The 16765-nt window shown below is 36.7% G+C and overlaps 1 protein-coding gene across 10 annotated transcripts in view; it reads left to right on the plus strand.

Annotated features, from left to right (window-relative positions):
* Positions 1-16765, plus strand: part of LOC126478532 (broad-complex core protein isoforms 1/2/3/4/5-like) — a 352226-nt gene that overhangs the window by 123287 nt on the left and 212174 nt on the right. For all 10 annotated transcript variants that reach the window (XR_007587442.1, XM_050103717.1, XM_050103708.1 and 7 more), the window contains exon 5: positions 15347-15418. Coding sequence is in view for 9 of the 10 variants with exons in the window: in XM_050103717.1 (XP_049959674.1) it covers positions 15347-15418 (72 nt within the window). In the remaining variant the exon portion in view is untranslated. The remainder of the gene's footprint in view (positions 1-15346; positions 15419-16765) is intronic.

Consider the following 16765-nt stretch of genomic DNA (forward strand, 5'->3'; position numbering starts at 1 on the left):
TGTTACTGTCCACACTTTTATCCATTACAGGTGAATGGCTGCCTTTCATAGATATTGCTCCAACCAGGAATTTCCATTATTAATGTAAAAATATCTATCTCCACAAACAACAAACTTGGACACTGCTTGCCTCACACAGAAAACATAAAGCCCACAATAATAGAAAACAGTGAATTATACAGGGTGAAGAAAAAAAGCCACACTTGGGGGTCGGCATGTGATTCCTCATTCCAGTTCAAGACAAAAGTGTATCTAGAAAAACCAAGCCCAACCAGTAGGTTTAACAAAAATGTGATTTAAAAAACTAGGCTTTGGCAACACTGTAACTGGATGCAGTGTGACCAAGAACAGCTAACATGAACTCTGCATTGTGCCAGAGCTGTCCCATTAGCTAACTAAGGTGAGGGAGCCACAGCTGCAGGTAACAAATGTGCAGACCAGCCAATGTTAGACATACTGGTTCAGGCCAAACTTTTTTTTATGATTTAAAGCATCAAATTGTATCCAGTTTACACCTCCACAATGTGATATCTTGTGTATTTCTTTCTGCTACTGTTACGTTTATCTAAACATTACAACATAACATGAACTTCTTACAGACATAAATGAACACTTTCTTTCTTCCATGACACAAATAAAGCCAAAAGAAAATAATAGTGGATATGGTAACATTGTCTGTATCCAATGAAGTGCAGAAAACACAGTAGGCAGGCTACACTAGATTGCACATTATGCTATGCGCAGTAATTCCATTCTGTAACATTTGACATCCAGGCTTATCTTCACTGAGTCAGTACGTACACATACAAGCAGCACTCACTTTAGAGAAAGTGTTCAAAGCAACCAACTTCCACTTCCAGACATATTTCCACTTGCTGTATCATACCTCGCTAAACCGTTCGTGACACACCTGTCTCCACCATTGCTGAAGCAGTGTGCACATGAGCTATTAGGTTATATACATCTGTGGGTGGAGTAGTATAAAAGTGATGCTTTAAGTGTCTGCACAAATAAATATCTAGTGAATTAAGGTCCATGAAACGTGAAGAACAGAATGTTGGACCTCCACGACCAATCCACTACCCTGAAAACGTTTCATTTAAATAGTTACGCACATTCATTTCAAAGTGAGGCAGTGCACCATAACACTGGAGTGGCATCTGGGTCGTGTTCTGGCCAATACCCTCACAAGGGAAGCTAGATTCGTCAGTCAATATCATTTTATTTATAAAATTTTTGTTATTTTCCACTGGTTCCAAAGCCATTGATAAAGCTGTACTCATTGAAAGCGGTCTTCTGGCTGCTGGTATGGAAGTAACGTGTAATGATATGGATACAGTTCACCATTGTATAGCACTTCATAACCAGTCTTTTAAATATTTGGAACTGTCTTGCAGTATCATGTGTTTTTCGCCAAGGTGTTTGGTGAATGGCGTTGAGAATCATGTCCTCTGTTTGTGGAGTATAGACAGTCCTTGGACAACCTGTGTTCATTGCTTATGGACTAAGAGTACAGTTTTCCCAAAGGTGTTGCTTCAGGCAACAAAAAAATTCTTATAGGGATGGTGTCTTTGAGGGTACTGTCCAGCATACACACAAGGAGCAGTAGCAGCTTGATTATTGTATGCACCCTGCATCGGAAGCATATCGATGAACTTGTCGTTTGTGCACTCCGTCGGGAAGGCTCCTTACATGAACTTGACAGAACCAGTTAATTAAATTTTGTATGAGTAAAATTTTTCTATTTCTATACAGTCATAACTATAGTTCCTTTACCTAACACAAATTAAAACATGAGTAACTTTAATTCTGACTGAAAAATTATTGTGTCATATTTGTATTAGGGATACAATTTGTTCTTAGCTTTAATACGTAAAAATAGCTGTCTTTCAATGACTAGAATTACTGGAACTTAAGTTGTTAATTACTCCATAATTAAAATAGCAAAATTATTCGTACCGTGTGCCTGAAGTATGTATAATGTACAAATTATGATGGTACATCAGCTTTTAATCCAACATATTTCCTTCGTTCTGCATATTGGTGAGGCCCAACGTAAACAATGTCACAACAATAGCTTAAATTGGTGCAAATTACTAATTTGCTGTAAAAGAAAATCGTCATTGTATTTGAATCCAGATAACCAGAAACGACAAAATCAAAGCAGCAGTTTAAAGTGGTGTAAATTACTGATATTACACATATTCCTTCTTCAGGAGAGTGGGGACGAGACTGGAAAAGGATACAGGCTCCCAAAAAGAGTTGTGGTATTACAACACTGATGCATTCCATCTCAACCACTTTGTTAAATCCTCTGTGGCATACCATATGTACATAAATAGATAAACATAGGACATTCACAACATACCACCTGAGCTCCTCAAAGAAAATAATTGTAGAAAACTTGATCTGCTGGACATACTGTCACACAAAGAAAAAATTTACAGCAACATGTTAAGTGAAGAAACAGAGGTTAACAGCTACAGGATCTTCAGCAATTTTAAAATTTTAGTTTTTTCTAAAGAGATGAATATTTAACAGTACAACCATTTCATAGCAAAGTGTTACATCTGATATCTACACAAGTAACTGTTTTACAAATGACATACTTGTCTACAAATAATAATGTAACATCTTTGTGTGACCCTAGAAATAACACCTGTGTGTATGTAGAAGTGTAGGACATTTTCATTTGGATATTTTTTGATTTGTTTGATCTGTGTTTACAGATGTGCAGTAGGATGAAAAGTGTGTATACATATTTAAGAATGTTTACTCATATTGTACTTAAAAACCTTGTAACCACTACTAGAAACAGTAAACAAATTTTTAGTGTTGTCTTAGTTTCATAAAAATTGTGGGGTATAGTGTCCTAAAACTGATACAACCAAAACTTTCCAAAAAATTATGCACCTAGTCCATTCATAAGGAAACCATAATTATCACAAATGTTAAAACTGTTAATTATGCTGCCGTTGTTAGTTATAGTTTTTTCCGATAGAAACTTCACTTTGGAGGTAAAAATTGATTTTGACAAATGGCACTTACAGACTGAAAATAAATGTGCACACTGTTCTAGAACATTTGCTATATGAACAAAAATGAAAGGGAATATTTTTCAGGAGTTACAAAGAACATTCCAGATCTTAAAATTATGTCAAAATTTCATTTATCTTCTAACTTTTTCTTAAAACGAATGCAGAGGGATGAATGCCAATGCTCTGGTAGGCAATTGTAATATATTTTCTTGGCGTTATGTTAAAATTTATGTAGCGAACATGTAGGCTTTCTCAATATTTTGTAATAATCATAAATCAACATCTAACTAATACTTTGTTGCTAATATGGACAAAAATTGAACATATTGTGGCTGTTTTCCAATCTCTTTGGTGTTATGCTCCACACATGGTTCATTCTTTGATACATGTTGACTAACTATATATGTCAGAATAGAGCTTCTTGCTGATTTCTTCTTTTGATCGTAATGGTAGAAATTGCCTTAGGTCATGCATTTTTTTCTTGTTTATGAGAGCATGACCTTGATTAGCCTGACTTAGAGGGCTTAGTGGAATTGCAGTTCAATCAGCCAGTTGGAACATGTGCTCTTCTGCCACTTGAATCAATGGCCTAACTTTAACAACACCAAGCATTTCTTGTGAACAGCAGAACTACATCAATTGTGTTACATGAGAGTACTGTTTGTTATTTCCATGTGTGGCCCTTCCTCGAGTTTCAATGGAAATATTATTCTTTTGGTATAACTTTGACCACCATTGCTTAAAATTTAGCGCTTCTTCTGGTTTTGATATATTCACTTCAAAACTCGTTTTGTGTTGGAGTCTATTATTAATTCTGCATATTCTTTTAGCAATGTACCCTGTCCAACTTTCTGATTTCCTTTTCACCATGCTGAACTCTGTCACAAGAAAAGAGTGGCCTCTTACCGGAAAGTAGTGGGAGATGCACTGAAATCTTCACTGTGCTACCAGTATTAAACAAAATCTCACCATTATATAGTTTTCATATTGGTCGACACAAGAGTTGGAGAACAAGTGAAGGTGTTAAACATGTTGTCCAACATTTTCATTTATATACTCAAAAAGAAATGAACAGACTTCATTGGGGCTTTTTTGTGCTATTCCTTCATGATAGAGATAAGACCTGGCTCTTCCATTCCGTAAGTCGTGCACATTAAAGACATTTACTGAAAGCTGGTGCAAGAAAAATATAGCTTATATCGGTATCAGAGGCAACTGCAGGTTCTGCATAAAATCAAACAAGAGGCCTGTAATGATAGAAACAGTTTCAGTTTTCGTTTTGATTGCATGTAATTTCCTGAAGAATTTATTAGCACACCTCTTGTGCACCATTAACTCGGTTATTGTTGCTCTTTTAGCAACATCATTCAGAGAAGGACTTTTGATTTTTACGCCGAGCTCTTCACATATGCAAGACATATCCACTTGTGGTTACCCAAATTTTAAATTAAAATGCCCTTGGAAAATTTTGAAATAATATTGATAGTCAATTGGAATGTTTAATGTTTCTTAACATCTGCCATGTAATCTTCACATTAAGTTTAGGGTCAAGATAATTCCATTCTTCATTGGTATAATGTTGTTTCCTCACTGGACACAAGTTGATGTGATTTTTTTATTTCCAATATTAAAGCTACTGGTTTTGCATTTCCAGGATGACATTTCCCTCTCTTATCTTGTGGAGATTTACATTCTTTCAACAGATTGCTCAGGTGCCTTATTCGGTCACTGCTGACACCAAAAACACTTTGGAAGGCAGTTTTACAAACCTGGCTCTTACCTTCAGACTATGATAATCAATAAATGTAGGAATGTCCTTCTCTTGCAAGTGGTTTTACTTTGAAGGAATCCATCCGTCCTGCCCTTCGTTATCTTAGTTGTAATACATTTCATCTGACAGTTGGAAATAAAATTACATTTTCAGTTGAATTTAATGCTCTACATTATAATATCCACTGCGGTAATTAAACCTTAATTTGGAAGCAATATTAGAATTCAGGTTAGAACTCGCCTGCAGTCATTACTGTGATGTTTCGGTTGAACTCTATTCCCTTTCCAATTTGTATATGCTTCATTTTTTGCTCTTGCTTGTCTTATGGTTACATGTTCTGGAAATCCCATTGCATTCTTTTTTATTTTCGTTTTTTCATTACTTCCTGAAGTTAGTCACAAGCATCATCACTGTCTGACATTTTACCACTGATAACAATATAAATCGATTCAGTCAAATAGTAAGAGGCAATATTTACTATTCTCTCTGTTTAAAACAGTACATCAAACTTAAATTTTTGAGAAAGCCAATATCTTTTGTACTTGTGGGGTTTCTCTTCAGTTAAGGTGATACAGTGGCTGCATAACAGTAAAAAATAAAAAGCCAGAACATATGGGATACCATTATTGGGCTGTATGTTTAAAGTACAAAATCATAGGTAACTCAGTTCTGTCAAAAAAATGACATGGAGGTTTCTGAATATTCCCATTTTAGTATTTACCATATATGTATCAAATTTGTGTTACATACACAGAAAATTATGCTCTTATCTGCTGAATTATTTATTATTGTTACATTTATTATATGGTGATACTTATTAAACAATCAGTATAATCCTTAAATATTTTACCCTCCGCTCCAAAATACGATACTGTTGATACTGTCGCTAATGGTCCAGCCACACAGCGGTGTACTGTGGGTTGTGGCCCTTCTTGTACACCAGCAACACAAATGCGGGAGACCATACCTCCACCAGTACACTAATTGCAGGAAAAGAAAAGCCTCTAAACCAAAAAGGAGTAGGACAAAAGTAGGAGAGCCAGAATGCTATGCCTGTGACCAAAGCTATAGCAAGTACACAAATAGATAGGAAATGGAGAAGACTGATTGTGATTTTGACATTCCTTCAAAGAATGATGACATTATGGATGATGTTGACTCCCACTCCTACATCAAATATCTGTACTCCACAAACCATAATAGAGGGCAAGTTCCATTGTACCAATTATTAGGCTTTCTTTATATTCCATTCATGTATGGAGTGCAGGAAGAATGTTTGTTTAAATGACTCTGTACATGCTGCAATTTAATCTACTCTTGTCCTCACAATCCCTGTATCAGTGATAATTAGGAGGTTGAAGTATATTCCTAGAGTCATCATTGGAAGTGGGATAAGAGTAGGTATGGACAAGGATATTTTGTAGGTTGGGTGGGCTGCAGAACGTTGGAAGTAGGCTTTCTCAGGATAGTTTCTATTTGTCTTCAGTACTCTGCCTGTTTAGTTTCTACAGCATTTATACTGTACTTTTCTGTATATGTTCGATATCCCCCGTTAGTCCTATTTGGTACCATGGGTTGCACACACATGAGCAGTATTCTAGAATGGGCTGCACGAGTGGCTTGCAATCAATCTCCTTTGTAGGCTGACTGAGTTTTCCCAGTATTCTACCAATAATCTGAAGTCAACCATCTTCTTCACCCTTAACATAGCCTGTGTGATCATTCTATCTCATATTGTCTGCAGCTCGTGGTTCGCGATCGTGTTCTCGCTTCCCGAGCACGGGGTCCCAGGTTCGATTCCCGGTGGGGTCAGGGATTTTCACCTGCCTCGAGATGACTGAGTGTTTGTGTTGTCCTCATCATTCATGAAAGTGGCGAGATGGGGCTGAGCAAAGGTTGGGAATTTGTATGGGCGCTGATAACCGCGCATTTGAGTGACCCACAAACCAAACATCATCATCATCATCATCATCATCATCATCATCATCGTCAATCTCATATCCCCACAAAGTGCTACACTCAGGTATTTGTATGAATTAGCTGATTCCAGCTGTGACTCATTGATATTATAGCCATAGGAAACTAGGTTTTTCTCACTTTGTGATGTGTACAGTTTTACATTTCTTGACATTTAAAGCAAATTGTCAGTCTTTGCACCTCTTTGAAATCTTTTTAAGATCTATATATTTATGCAGCTTCTTTTAGATAATACTTCATTGTAGATAACTGGAATGTCAGATCCCTTAATTGGGCAGGCAGGTTAGAAAATTTAAAGAGGGTAGTGTATAGATTGAAGTTAGATATAGTGGGAATTAGTGAAGTTTGGTGGCAGGAGGAACAAGAATTCTGGTAAAGTGAATACAGAGTTATAAATACAAAATCAAATAAGGGTACTGCAGGAGTAGATTTAATAATGAATAAAAAAAATAGGGCCATGGCTAAGGTACTTCAAACAACATATTGAACGCATTATTGTAGCCAAGGTACACATGAAGCCCATGCCTACCACAGTAATACAAATTTATACCCCAACTAGCTCCGCAGATGAAGAAATGTATGATGTGATAAAAGAAATTATTCAAATAGTTAAGGGAGACGAAAATTTAATTGTCACGGGGAACTGGAATTCGATAGTAGGAAAAGGAAGAGAAGGAAAAGTAGTAGTGAATATGGACTGAGGGTAAAGAATGAAAGAGGAAGCTGCCTTGTAGAATTTTGCACAGAGCATAACTTAATCATAGCTAACACTTGGTTGAAGAATCGTTGTATATGTGGAAGAGGTCTGGAGGTACTGGAAGGTTTCAGATAGATTTTATAATGGTAATACAGAAATTTAGTAGCCAGACTTTAAATTGTAAGACAATTCCAGGGGCATTTGTGGACTCTGACCACAATTAATTGGTTATGAACTGCAGACTAAAACTGAAGAAACTGCAAAAAGGTAGGAATTTAAGGAGATGGGACCTGAGTAAACTGAAAGAACCAGAGGCTGTAGATAGTTCAGAGAGAGCATTAGGAAACAATTGACAAGAACAGGGGAAAGAGATACAGTCGAATAAGAATGGTTAACTTTGAGAGATGAAACAGAGAAGGCAACAGGGGATCAAGTAGGTAAAAAGATGAGGGCTAGTAGAAATCCTAGGGTAACAGAAGAGATATTGAATTTGACTGAGGAAAGGAGAAAATATAAAAGGGCAATAAATGAAGCAGATGAACAGGAATACAAACTTCTCAAAAATGAGATCTACAGGAACTGCAAAATGACTAAGCAGGGATGTAGAAGCGTATATCATGAGGGGTAAGATAGATACTGCCTACAGGAAAATTAAAGAGGCATTTTGTGAAAAGAGAACAACCTGTATGGATATCACTCCAGATGGGAAACCAGTCCTAAGCAAAGAAGGGAAAGCCGATAGGTGGAAGGGGTATATATAGGATCTATACAAGGGTGATGTACTTGAGGGCAATATTATGCAAATGGAAGAGGATGTAGATGAAGATGGAATTGGAGATATGATACTGCATGAAGAATTTGACAGAGCACTGAAAGAGCTAAGTCGAAACAAGGCCCTGGGAGTAAACAACATCCCATGAGTACTACTAATAGCCTTGGGAGAGTCATTCATGACAAAACCCTTCCATCTGGTGAGCAAGATGTATGAGAGAGGCGAACTACCCTCAGACTTCAAGAAGAATATAATAATCGCAATCCCAAAGAAAGCAGGTTCTGACAGGTGTTAAAATTGCTGAACTATCAGTTTAATAAGTCACAGTTACAAAATAATAACACAGATTCTTTAAAGACGAATGGAAAAACTGGTAGTAGCGACCCAACGACTTAGGTCAGAAGATAGCTTTAGGATAGGCAAACATATGTTTCTTGCATTTGTAGACTTAGAGAAAGCTTTTGACAATGTCAACTGGAATACTCTCCTTCAAATTCTGTAGGTGGCAGGGTAAAATACAGGGAGTGAAAGGCTATTTACAGCTTTTACGGAAACCAGAGGGCAGTCATAAGAGCCGAAGGGCATGAAAGGGAAGCAGTGGTTGAGAAGGGAGTGAGACAGGGTTTTAGCCTATCTCCGATGTTATTCAGTCTGTATATTAAGCAAGCACTAAATGAAATAAAAGAAAAAATTGGTGTAGAAATTAAAATCCATGCAGAATAAATAAAAACTTTGAGGTTTGCCGACAACATTGTTATTCTGTCAGAGACGGCATAGGACCTGGAAGAGCAGCTGAATGGAATGGACAGTGTCTCAAAAGGAGGATATAAGATGAACCTCAACAAAAGCAAAACGAGGATAATGGAATGTAGTCCAATTAAATCAGGTGATGCTGAGGGAATTAGATTAGGAAATGAGACACTTAAAGTAGTAAATGAGTTTTGATATTTGGGAAGCAAAATAACTGATTACTGTCGAAGTAGGGAGGATATAAAATGTAGACTGGTTGTGGCAAGGAAACCATTTCTGAAGAAGAGAAATTTGTTAACATCGAGTACTGATTTAAGTTTCAGGAAGTCTTCTCTGAAAGTATTTGTGTGGAGTGTAACCGTGTATGGAAGTGAAACATCGACAATATCTAGTTTAGGCAAGAAGAGAGTAGAAGCTTTTGAAATGTGTTGTTGCAGAAGAATGCTAAAGATTAGGTGGGTAGATCATGTAACTACCGTTAGTGAGAAGGTACCGAACAGAATTGGGGAGAAGAGGAATTTTGACTAGAAGAAGGGATCGGTTGGTACACGTTCTGAGGTATCAAGGGATCACTAATTTAGTATTAGAGGGAAGTGTGGAGGGTAAAAGTTGTAGAGGGAGACCAAGAGAGGAATACACTAAGCGGATTCAGAAGGATGTTGGTTGCAGTAGTTATTCAGAGATGAAGAGGCTTGCACAGGATGGAGTAGCATGGAGAGTGGCATCAAACCTGTCTCTGGACTGAAGACCATAACAAAACAAGATAACTGCATGATATGCAAAAAAAATCTAAGGTTGATATTAATATTGTCTTGAAGGTGATTAATATACAACATGAACAGCAAGGGTCTGAACAAACTTCTCTGGGCACACCTGAAGTTACTTCTACATCTGAAGATAACTCTCCATCCAAGATAACATGCTGTGTCCTCCCTACCAAAAGTCCTCTATCCAGTCAAAAATTTCATTTGATATACCATGTTATCGTACGTTTGATGATAAGCATAGGTATGCTACTGAGTCAAATGCTTTTCGAAAATCAAGAAATACTGCATCTGTTTGACTGCCTTCATCCAAAGCTTTCAGTATGTCATGTAAGAAAAGTGTAAATTGGGTTCCACATGCTTGATGTTTTTAGAAACATGCTGGTTAGCATAAAGGAAATCATTCTGTTCGAGATACGTCATTATGTTTGAGCTCAGAGTATGTTATATGATTCTACAACAAATCGATGTGAAGGATACTGGATGGTAGTTTCATGAATCATTTGCACTACCCTTTCTGTAGATGAGTGTTACCTGTGCTTTTTTTCTAGTTACTGGCCATAATTTTTCGTCCAAGAGCTCTACAATATATTATAGTGAGAAGAGGGGATATTTCAGTCACAAATTCAGTATAGAATCTGGTTGGAATTGCATCGGACTCTGGAGCTTTGTCCAATTTTAATGATTTCAGCTGTTTCTCAACACCATTGACAATAATACTTATTTCATTCACCTTTTCAGTTGTACACTGATTAAATTGGGGTGATTCTCTTGGGTTCTTCTTTCTAAAAGAACGTTTGAAAACAGAGTTAAGCATTTCGACTTTTGCTTTGCAACCCCCAATTTCAGTTCCTGTCTCTTTCCCTATGGCCTGCACACTAACTTTGGTGACGCTAGCAGCCTTTACGTATGGCCAGAATTCCTGGGGGTTTTGCGAAAGATCAATTAACAACATTCTGCTGTGGTAGTTGTTGAACAGTCAGCTGTTCTTGTAAGTGTGAGCCATAGTTCCTTTGCAGGCACCTGCCCTGTGCTGAAAGCTGCAAGTTCCTCATTGAGATATGATTCTACTACCTTTTGTATCTTGTTTATTGAACATGTACACCTTTTTGCTTGTCTTTGTTGCCCTTTGCACTTTGGTAATCATTGTTGGAAAATCCACACCAGGTCCTATTGTAATTACTAATCCAGCATGTGTAGATGGAGGAGATTACATCTTGGCTAAATTTTGATAAGTAAAGAGGAAGTCATTCAGCCACAGATTTATCTGCACCATACAAAAAGCACTAGGAAATGACCGACAAGTTATGACTCTAGGGTCTGTGGGCTGTGACAAAATAGCTTTTACATGAAATGAAAAAGACATCCCTCTTATTAATGAGTGATGTGACAGGAAAATGGCCAATTCCTCATGTTGCTTTTGAAGTGGGAAATATCAAATGAGGAATCTGCTTTATGTTTAACAACTGTATTGATGTTCACAGGGTTGAGAGGAGGCCAGTTTAGGCAGTGATCCTCTTCTGTGTTTCTTTTATTTTTGTATTAGTTTCAATATATGAAGTATTATTGTAAACAGTTCCTGCCCATAGCTGGTTGACTGTGTGGTATTAAAAATAAGAGAAACAAATAACAAAATTTCTGTAGTTCACTCTGAAGTATGTTTTATGCCATAAATATCCTAGAAATATGCCCCGCAGAAAAAATAAAACAGTTTACCATACGTATCATTGTGTGAGTGTTTTTTTAAAACCTCAATCTTTTACATTCAGTGTATGTCATAATTTAGACCAGCCATATCATATTTGAGAAGTTCAGTCCAAAAAATGATACATTGTTTTTATTTTTTCTAGTATACTTCTATAATGTTAAAGAATTAAATACAATATCAGTTAATCTTTTTTTTTTTTTTTTTTTCAAAAATACAGACAAATTTTGTGATTTTACGCCATATTTATGTCACCTAACCCTAGTCACAATATGCCAGTTAGTGATACACCTGTGTTCTCTCAACAAGATGTAGATTGATCAAGCACCTGAAATGAGCGCTCAGGGCTCGAAATACATCATGCATTGAAATGAAAATCATGGTTTGTGACTGAGGCATGTTTTTAATTTTTTTATGTTATGCTCTTTGTTTTGCCTAGATTCATTCCAGTCCTAACTTCCATGTGGCTCCTTCTAATGCAGTATAATTAACCTTCATAACTGTGACACTCCTTGCAACTAATGCTATATCATCAGAGTATACCACCAGGTGGATCTGCTGGTTAAATATTGTTCCTCCTGGATTTGCTGCCATTTGCTGGATTACCTTCTCTAGTGCTACATTACAAAGTAGCACAGAGGCACATTTTCCTGCTGGACCCCGCTTTCTACATGGAATTCTCCTGACAACTGATGTTCTATTCTGAACATGCAAGCTTTTACTTTGTTATTCCCATCAACCTAACAATTTTAATGGGATTCTAAAATATTTAATACTTTGGAGAACCTTATTCCTGCATGGACTGTCCTATGCTTTTCTTAAAATCAGTTTACAACTGATGAGGTTCCTTGTCATCTTCATAAAATTTCTCTATCACATGTCTCAGTAAAAATATCTGCTCCATAGTGGATCTATTTTTCCTAAACCCAGCCTGATAATGAGATGGTGAAATTTTACTCAACACCTTATCTTTGTATACAACAGAGTAATCCTGCAGTAGCTGTTGCACTCTGACATACAGTATTTCTTATGTAATGGACAGATTATTCCCATGCTCCAGTCCTTACACATTTCTTATTTACCAATGTTTCCTTTTTTAATCCCTTAACAACTATCTTCTATATCTTCCCCCCCAAATTTTAACATTTTTGTCTCTATGCTGTATTCTCCTGCTCCTTTATTATTCTTTAAGATTTTTCGCCGGCCGGAGTGGCCGAGTGGTTCTAGGCGCTACAGTCTGGAACCGCGCGACCGCTATGGTCGAAGGTTCGAATCCTGCCTCGGGCATGGATGTGTATGATGTCCTTAGGTTAGTTAGTTAGGTTTAAGTAGTTCTAAGTTTAGGGGACTGATGACCTCAGAAGTTAAGTCCCATAGTGCTCAGAGCCATTTGAACCATTTAAGATTTTTCACTTCCTCTGAGTCTGGTGGTTTGACTTCTTGCTACTCTGGCTCTAATCATAATTCCAGTTCCAAATCTGGTTACTCTTCTTCCACATTCAAGGCTTCCTCTGTTAACTCCCCCTATTCTTTGAGTAACTCTTCCCAAAGCTTTGCTTTTACCTCCAATTAGGTTTACATCTTTATCTTTACAGAAGACTGCTCTCAGTTTGCATCTTCTCTTCAGTTGTCTAGGTCTTTTACAGTACTTTTGTGTCTCATTTTTGTCTCCCATTTTATCTAACTGTTCTATCTTCCTCTTTTCATACTGCCTTTTCTTTACTCTGCGTTGTGTGTTCGCTCTTTTCCTCTTCCCTCTTCTGCTGCTAGTCTTTTTTTCCTTTGCTGCTTCCTGCCTTACTTCCTTTTTATCTCGGATTGCACCCCTGAACACTACATGCTGAACCATTTACCTGTTCTTTTGCATTCTACCCTCCCCAGTACTACTTCTTTTGTGGCCACACTGTTGGCTGTTCTCAGTATTTTCCATCTAGTTTCAACATTTCCTGCCTTCCCTGCCTTCTTTCTTGTCCCAAAAAATCTTCTGATCCCTTTTTTTTAACTTTGTGTATTGTATTTCACTTCTCCTCTTTTCTTTTTATTTCTTGCCAAAATTGATGGTTCCCTTGAAAGGGCACGGCCGATTTCCTTCCCCATCCTTCCCTCACCCGAGCATGCGCTCCGTCTCTAATGACCTCGTTGTCGACGGGATGCTAAACACTAATCTCCTCCTCCTCCTCCTCTTGCCAAAATTATCTTCTGTCTATATCTGATTGCAGTAAGTGATGCTTTGTCTCCATCTGCAGCTACTAACTTCCATTGATTCATGCCGTTTATCTATAATTACTTGATCTGTTAGCTTTCTTGTAGCTCTGTATGGTGACACCCAAGTATACTTCTTAGTATCTTTCGATATCTTTACTGACTCCATGCAGGCATTAGTTTTTCTATTATATTTCTGTAAATTTCTTCTTTCCCTGTTTTGGAGTAAAATGCACCCATCTCATCTTCATCTGTATCTTCCATAGCCGCATAGACAGACATCATGGTAACATTAAAAAAATTTGCCTTTAATCTCAAAGAACACAATCTATCGCTAACTGCTATTAAACTAATTATATTTGCCTTCATGGCCTATGTATAAGTAAGCTGGAGCCATGATGGTCTGTATCCCCTTCATGAACTAGGAATAATGGATTTGCTAGTGTTTTGACACAATGTGAATGCTGTCTCCATTTTGCTTTCTCTTTTTTCAACTGCTTCCTTCTAATTGGTGAATTTTCATATTTTTTGGTTCCACCACACTTTGTTTTTAATGTCAAGATTGGATTTTTTGCAGATATGTCCTGTACTTCATCTTTGAATTCTGTATTTCTTTTGGGAATTCTATTAGTGTTGTTGCAATGCCCTTTTTCTTAACCCTGCTTGGTACTTTTCTATGTAACTTTCTATTCTATTCTATTCTGCAGTATTGTGATGTATCTTGTATGTGACTGGAACAGCTTCTATTACTCTGTAGTCTTTGACATTTGTTATCTCCCCTTTTTTGTCTAACAGGTGAATGATGTTGAAGTTTTGATCTCAGCATAGTTAAGAAGCGTCTCAGTGATTGTATTCTTGCCAGATGTTTTGTTAGTTTTTATATTTCTTTTTATCTCTGTTTATTTCCTTTTTATCTGGTGGTATTTTGTCAGTAAGTTTAATCATTGATTCTTCATATGTAAGATTATTATACAGAGTTTCACATTTGAGTAGGTATTAGAAATGTTTAGACAGATGACCACTGTTCTGTTTGTTGTTAAAAATTTTATTATTGAGATAATTCTTAAAGCCGATGCGTGGTGGTAAGTAGCCTTTTTGGTTTTACTTAAAGGTCTGATAGAAATAAGTGATGTTTTTCTTGAAATTCTGGTCAATTTGCCATAGTCGGCCTTTCCAAATTTTCATTTGGCTTTTCTTAAGGTCTTGTCTGTTGTTTCGTGTTTGGTCTTGAATTCTTCACAGTCCTCTCTAGTATGATTTGACTTCTTCTACGCTTCAGAACATTTTCTGACAGGTTGTCAGGTTATCACACTCATCATTCCACCATTGATGTCTCTCTCTCTCTCTCTCTCTCTCTCTCTCTCTCTCTCTCTCTCCCTCTCCCTCTTTTTTTTTTAATTGGATGGTTGTTCACCTCGACACTTCTTGGAACCCAGACATGCAAGTACCTGAAATTTTTTCATGTTTTATAGTAAGAACCCATCTCCAGTGTTTGTCCAAGCATTTGTGATACACCATTGTGTCACTGTTAATAAGTAGTAAGAATCTTGTATTACCTATTTTTTGAAACATAATTTTGTGGAAAAACTTATGAAGAGTAAAGTTCTCAGATTCTTAGTAAATATGCAGCGTGTTTCTGGCTCATAATTTAATTGATTCTCCTTTTCCAGATTCATCAAATTTATTTGCGTCACTAACTGGGATTTCACAAGATTCTGGCAGTTCTCAGGATGGTGCTCAAGGTAAGCTACATCATTCTTTTATTTATTTTGGAGTATTCAAACACTGGTTAAAAGGTTTATTCTACCTGTACATTAATGACATTAATGTTGTGAGTGAATGAGGAGTACTTTCCCCAATAAATTATTATCTCAAAAAAGGAAACCTTTACACTGTATAAAGAGGAAGAAATTATAATTGCTCAGTGTAGCTTCTCTTTTTTAAGGTGTCAAAAATTTGTTGATCTGTAAGTGAAATTTTATATTGAATGGAAAGTAAACTTTAACTGTTAACCAGTTTTTGAATACTTTGATAATGATAAATTTGAATTCTTTTGCTGATGGGTGCATGAGCAAGAAGTTACAAGATTATTTGTTTAATTTAATCACTATGAGGAATATCTCAGACTATGAAAGGGTTTTTCAGTATTACCTGGAGATCTTAAATATTTAATTTAGCAGTTAGATTTACTTGCTGTTTTGTGTTGGAGCATTGAGGTGCTTGAAATGGGGTGGTGGGATTTACTGAGAATTTAATGAGGTGTTCAGATCTATAGTAGGCTGCTGCACTGAAGAATAGGGTGTCAGATGTGTTTGTCAGACAGTAGTGGTTAAACAAAATGCAGATCACTCTTCATGAAACTAACTCTTTCAAACTGCCGGAGAGGTTATCGCATTAGTGTGTCTGCCCTTTCATACATTTCTGTGACTTGTTGATGTATGAAACTAACTGCTTATTTTTTTCCCCTGTTAACTGACATTAAGAAGGGATACATAATGTTCATAATTTCACATAATTTATGTTAAATTACCTATTTTCGACGGTAGTACATGCAAAATAGTAAATTTTGCATTTATGTAGCAGACATTACTAAATATGTGATCTAGCCAAACTTCTCAGCATCAGTCATAGTTTAGTATCTAATTATTATTTTTACAGCACATTCATTGTATTTTTCAAACCATAAAATAATTTCCATGGGTTCAGTGTCAGAAGCCTCTAACTCACAAAGTGGAATTGTTATTTCTTAGGAAGATAATTTTGTCTTAGAAGAAGAATATAAATCTTTCTTACCTTCTAACCAACAGTTTGAACTAAATAAGAAGATATAAATTCTGTTAATAATGTTGTAAGATTTTGTAGCTAAAGGAGCCTTGTTCTCGATAAGAATGGGAGGGGAGTTATTTATGGGAGACAAGCCTAGAGAGTTAATTAATAGTTAATTCAGAATTTCCAAGAGAAATTTGATTTGTCAATATAAGGCAGGAAGATAGAATGGAATGTGTGTGCGTCTCTCTCTCTCTCTCTCTCTCTCTCTCTCTGTGTGTGTGTGTGTGTGTGTGTGTGTGTGTGTGTGTGTGTGTGTGTGA

This window comes from Schistocerca serialis, chromosome 1 (assembly GCF_023864345.2).
Source record: "Schistocerca serialis cubense isolate TAMUIC-IGC-003099 chromosome 1, iqSchSeri2.2, whole genome shotgun sequence".
NCBI classification, from domain to species: domain Eukaryota; kingdom Metazoa; phylum Arthropoda; class Insecta; order Orthoptera; family Acrididae; genus Schistocerca; species Schistocerca serialis.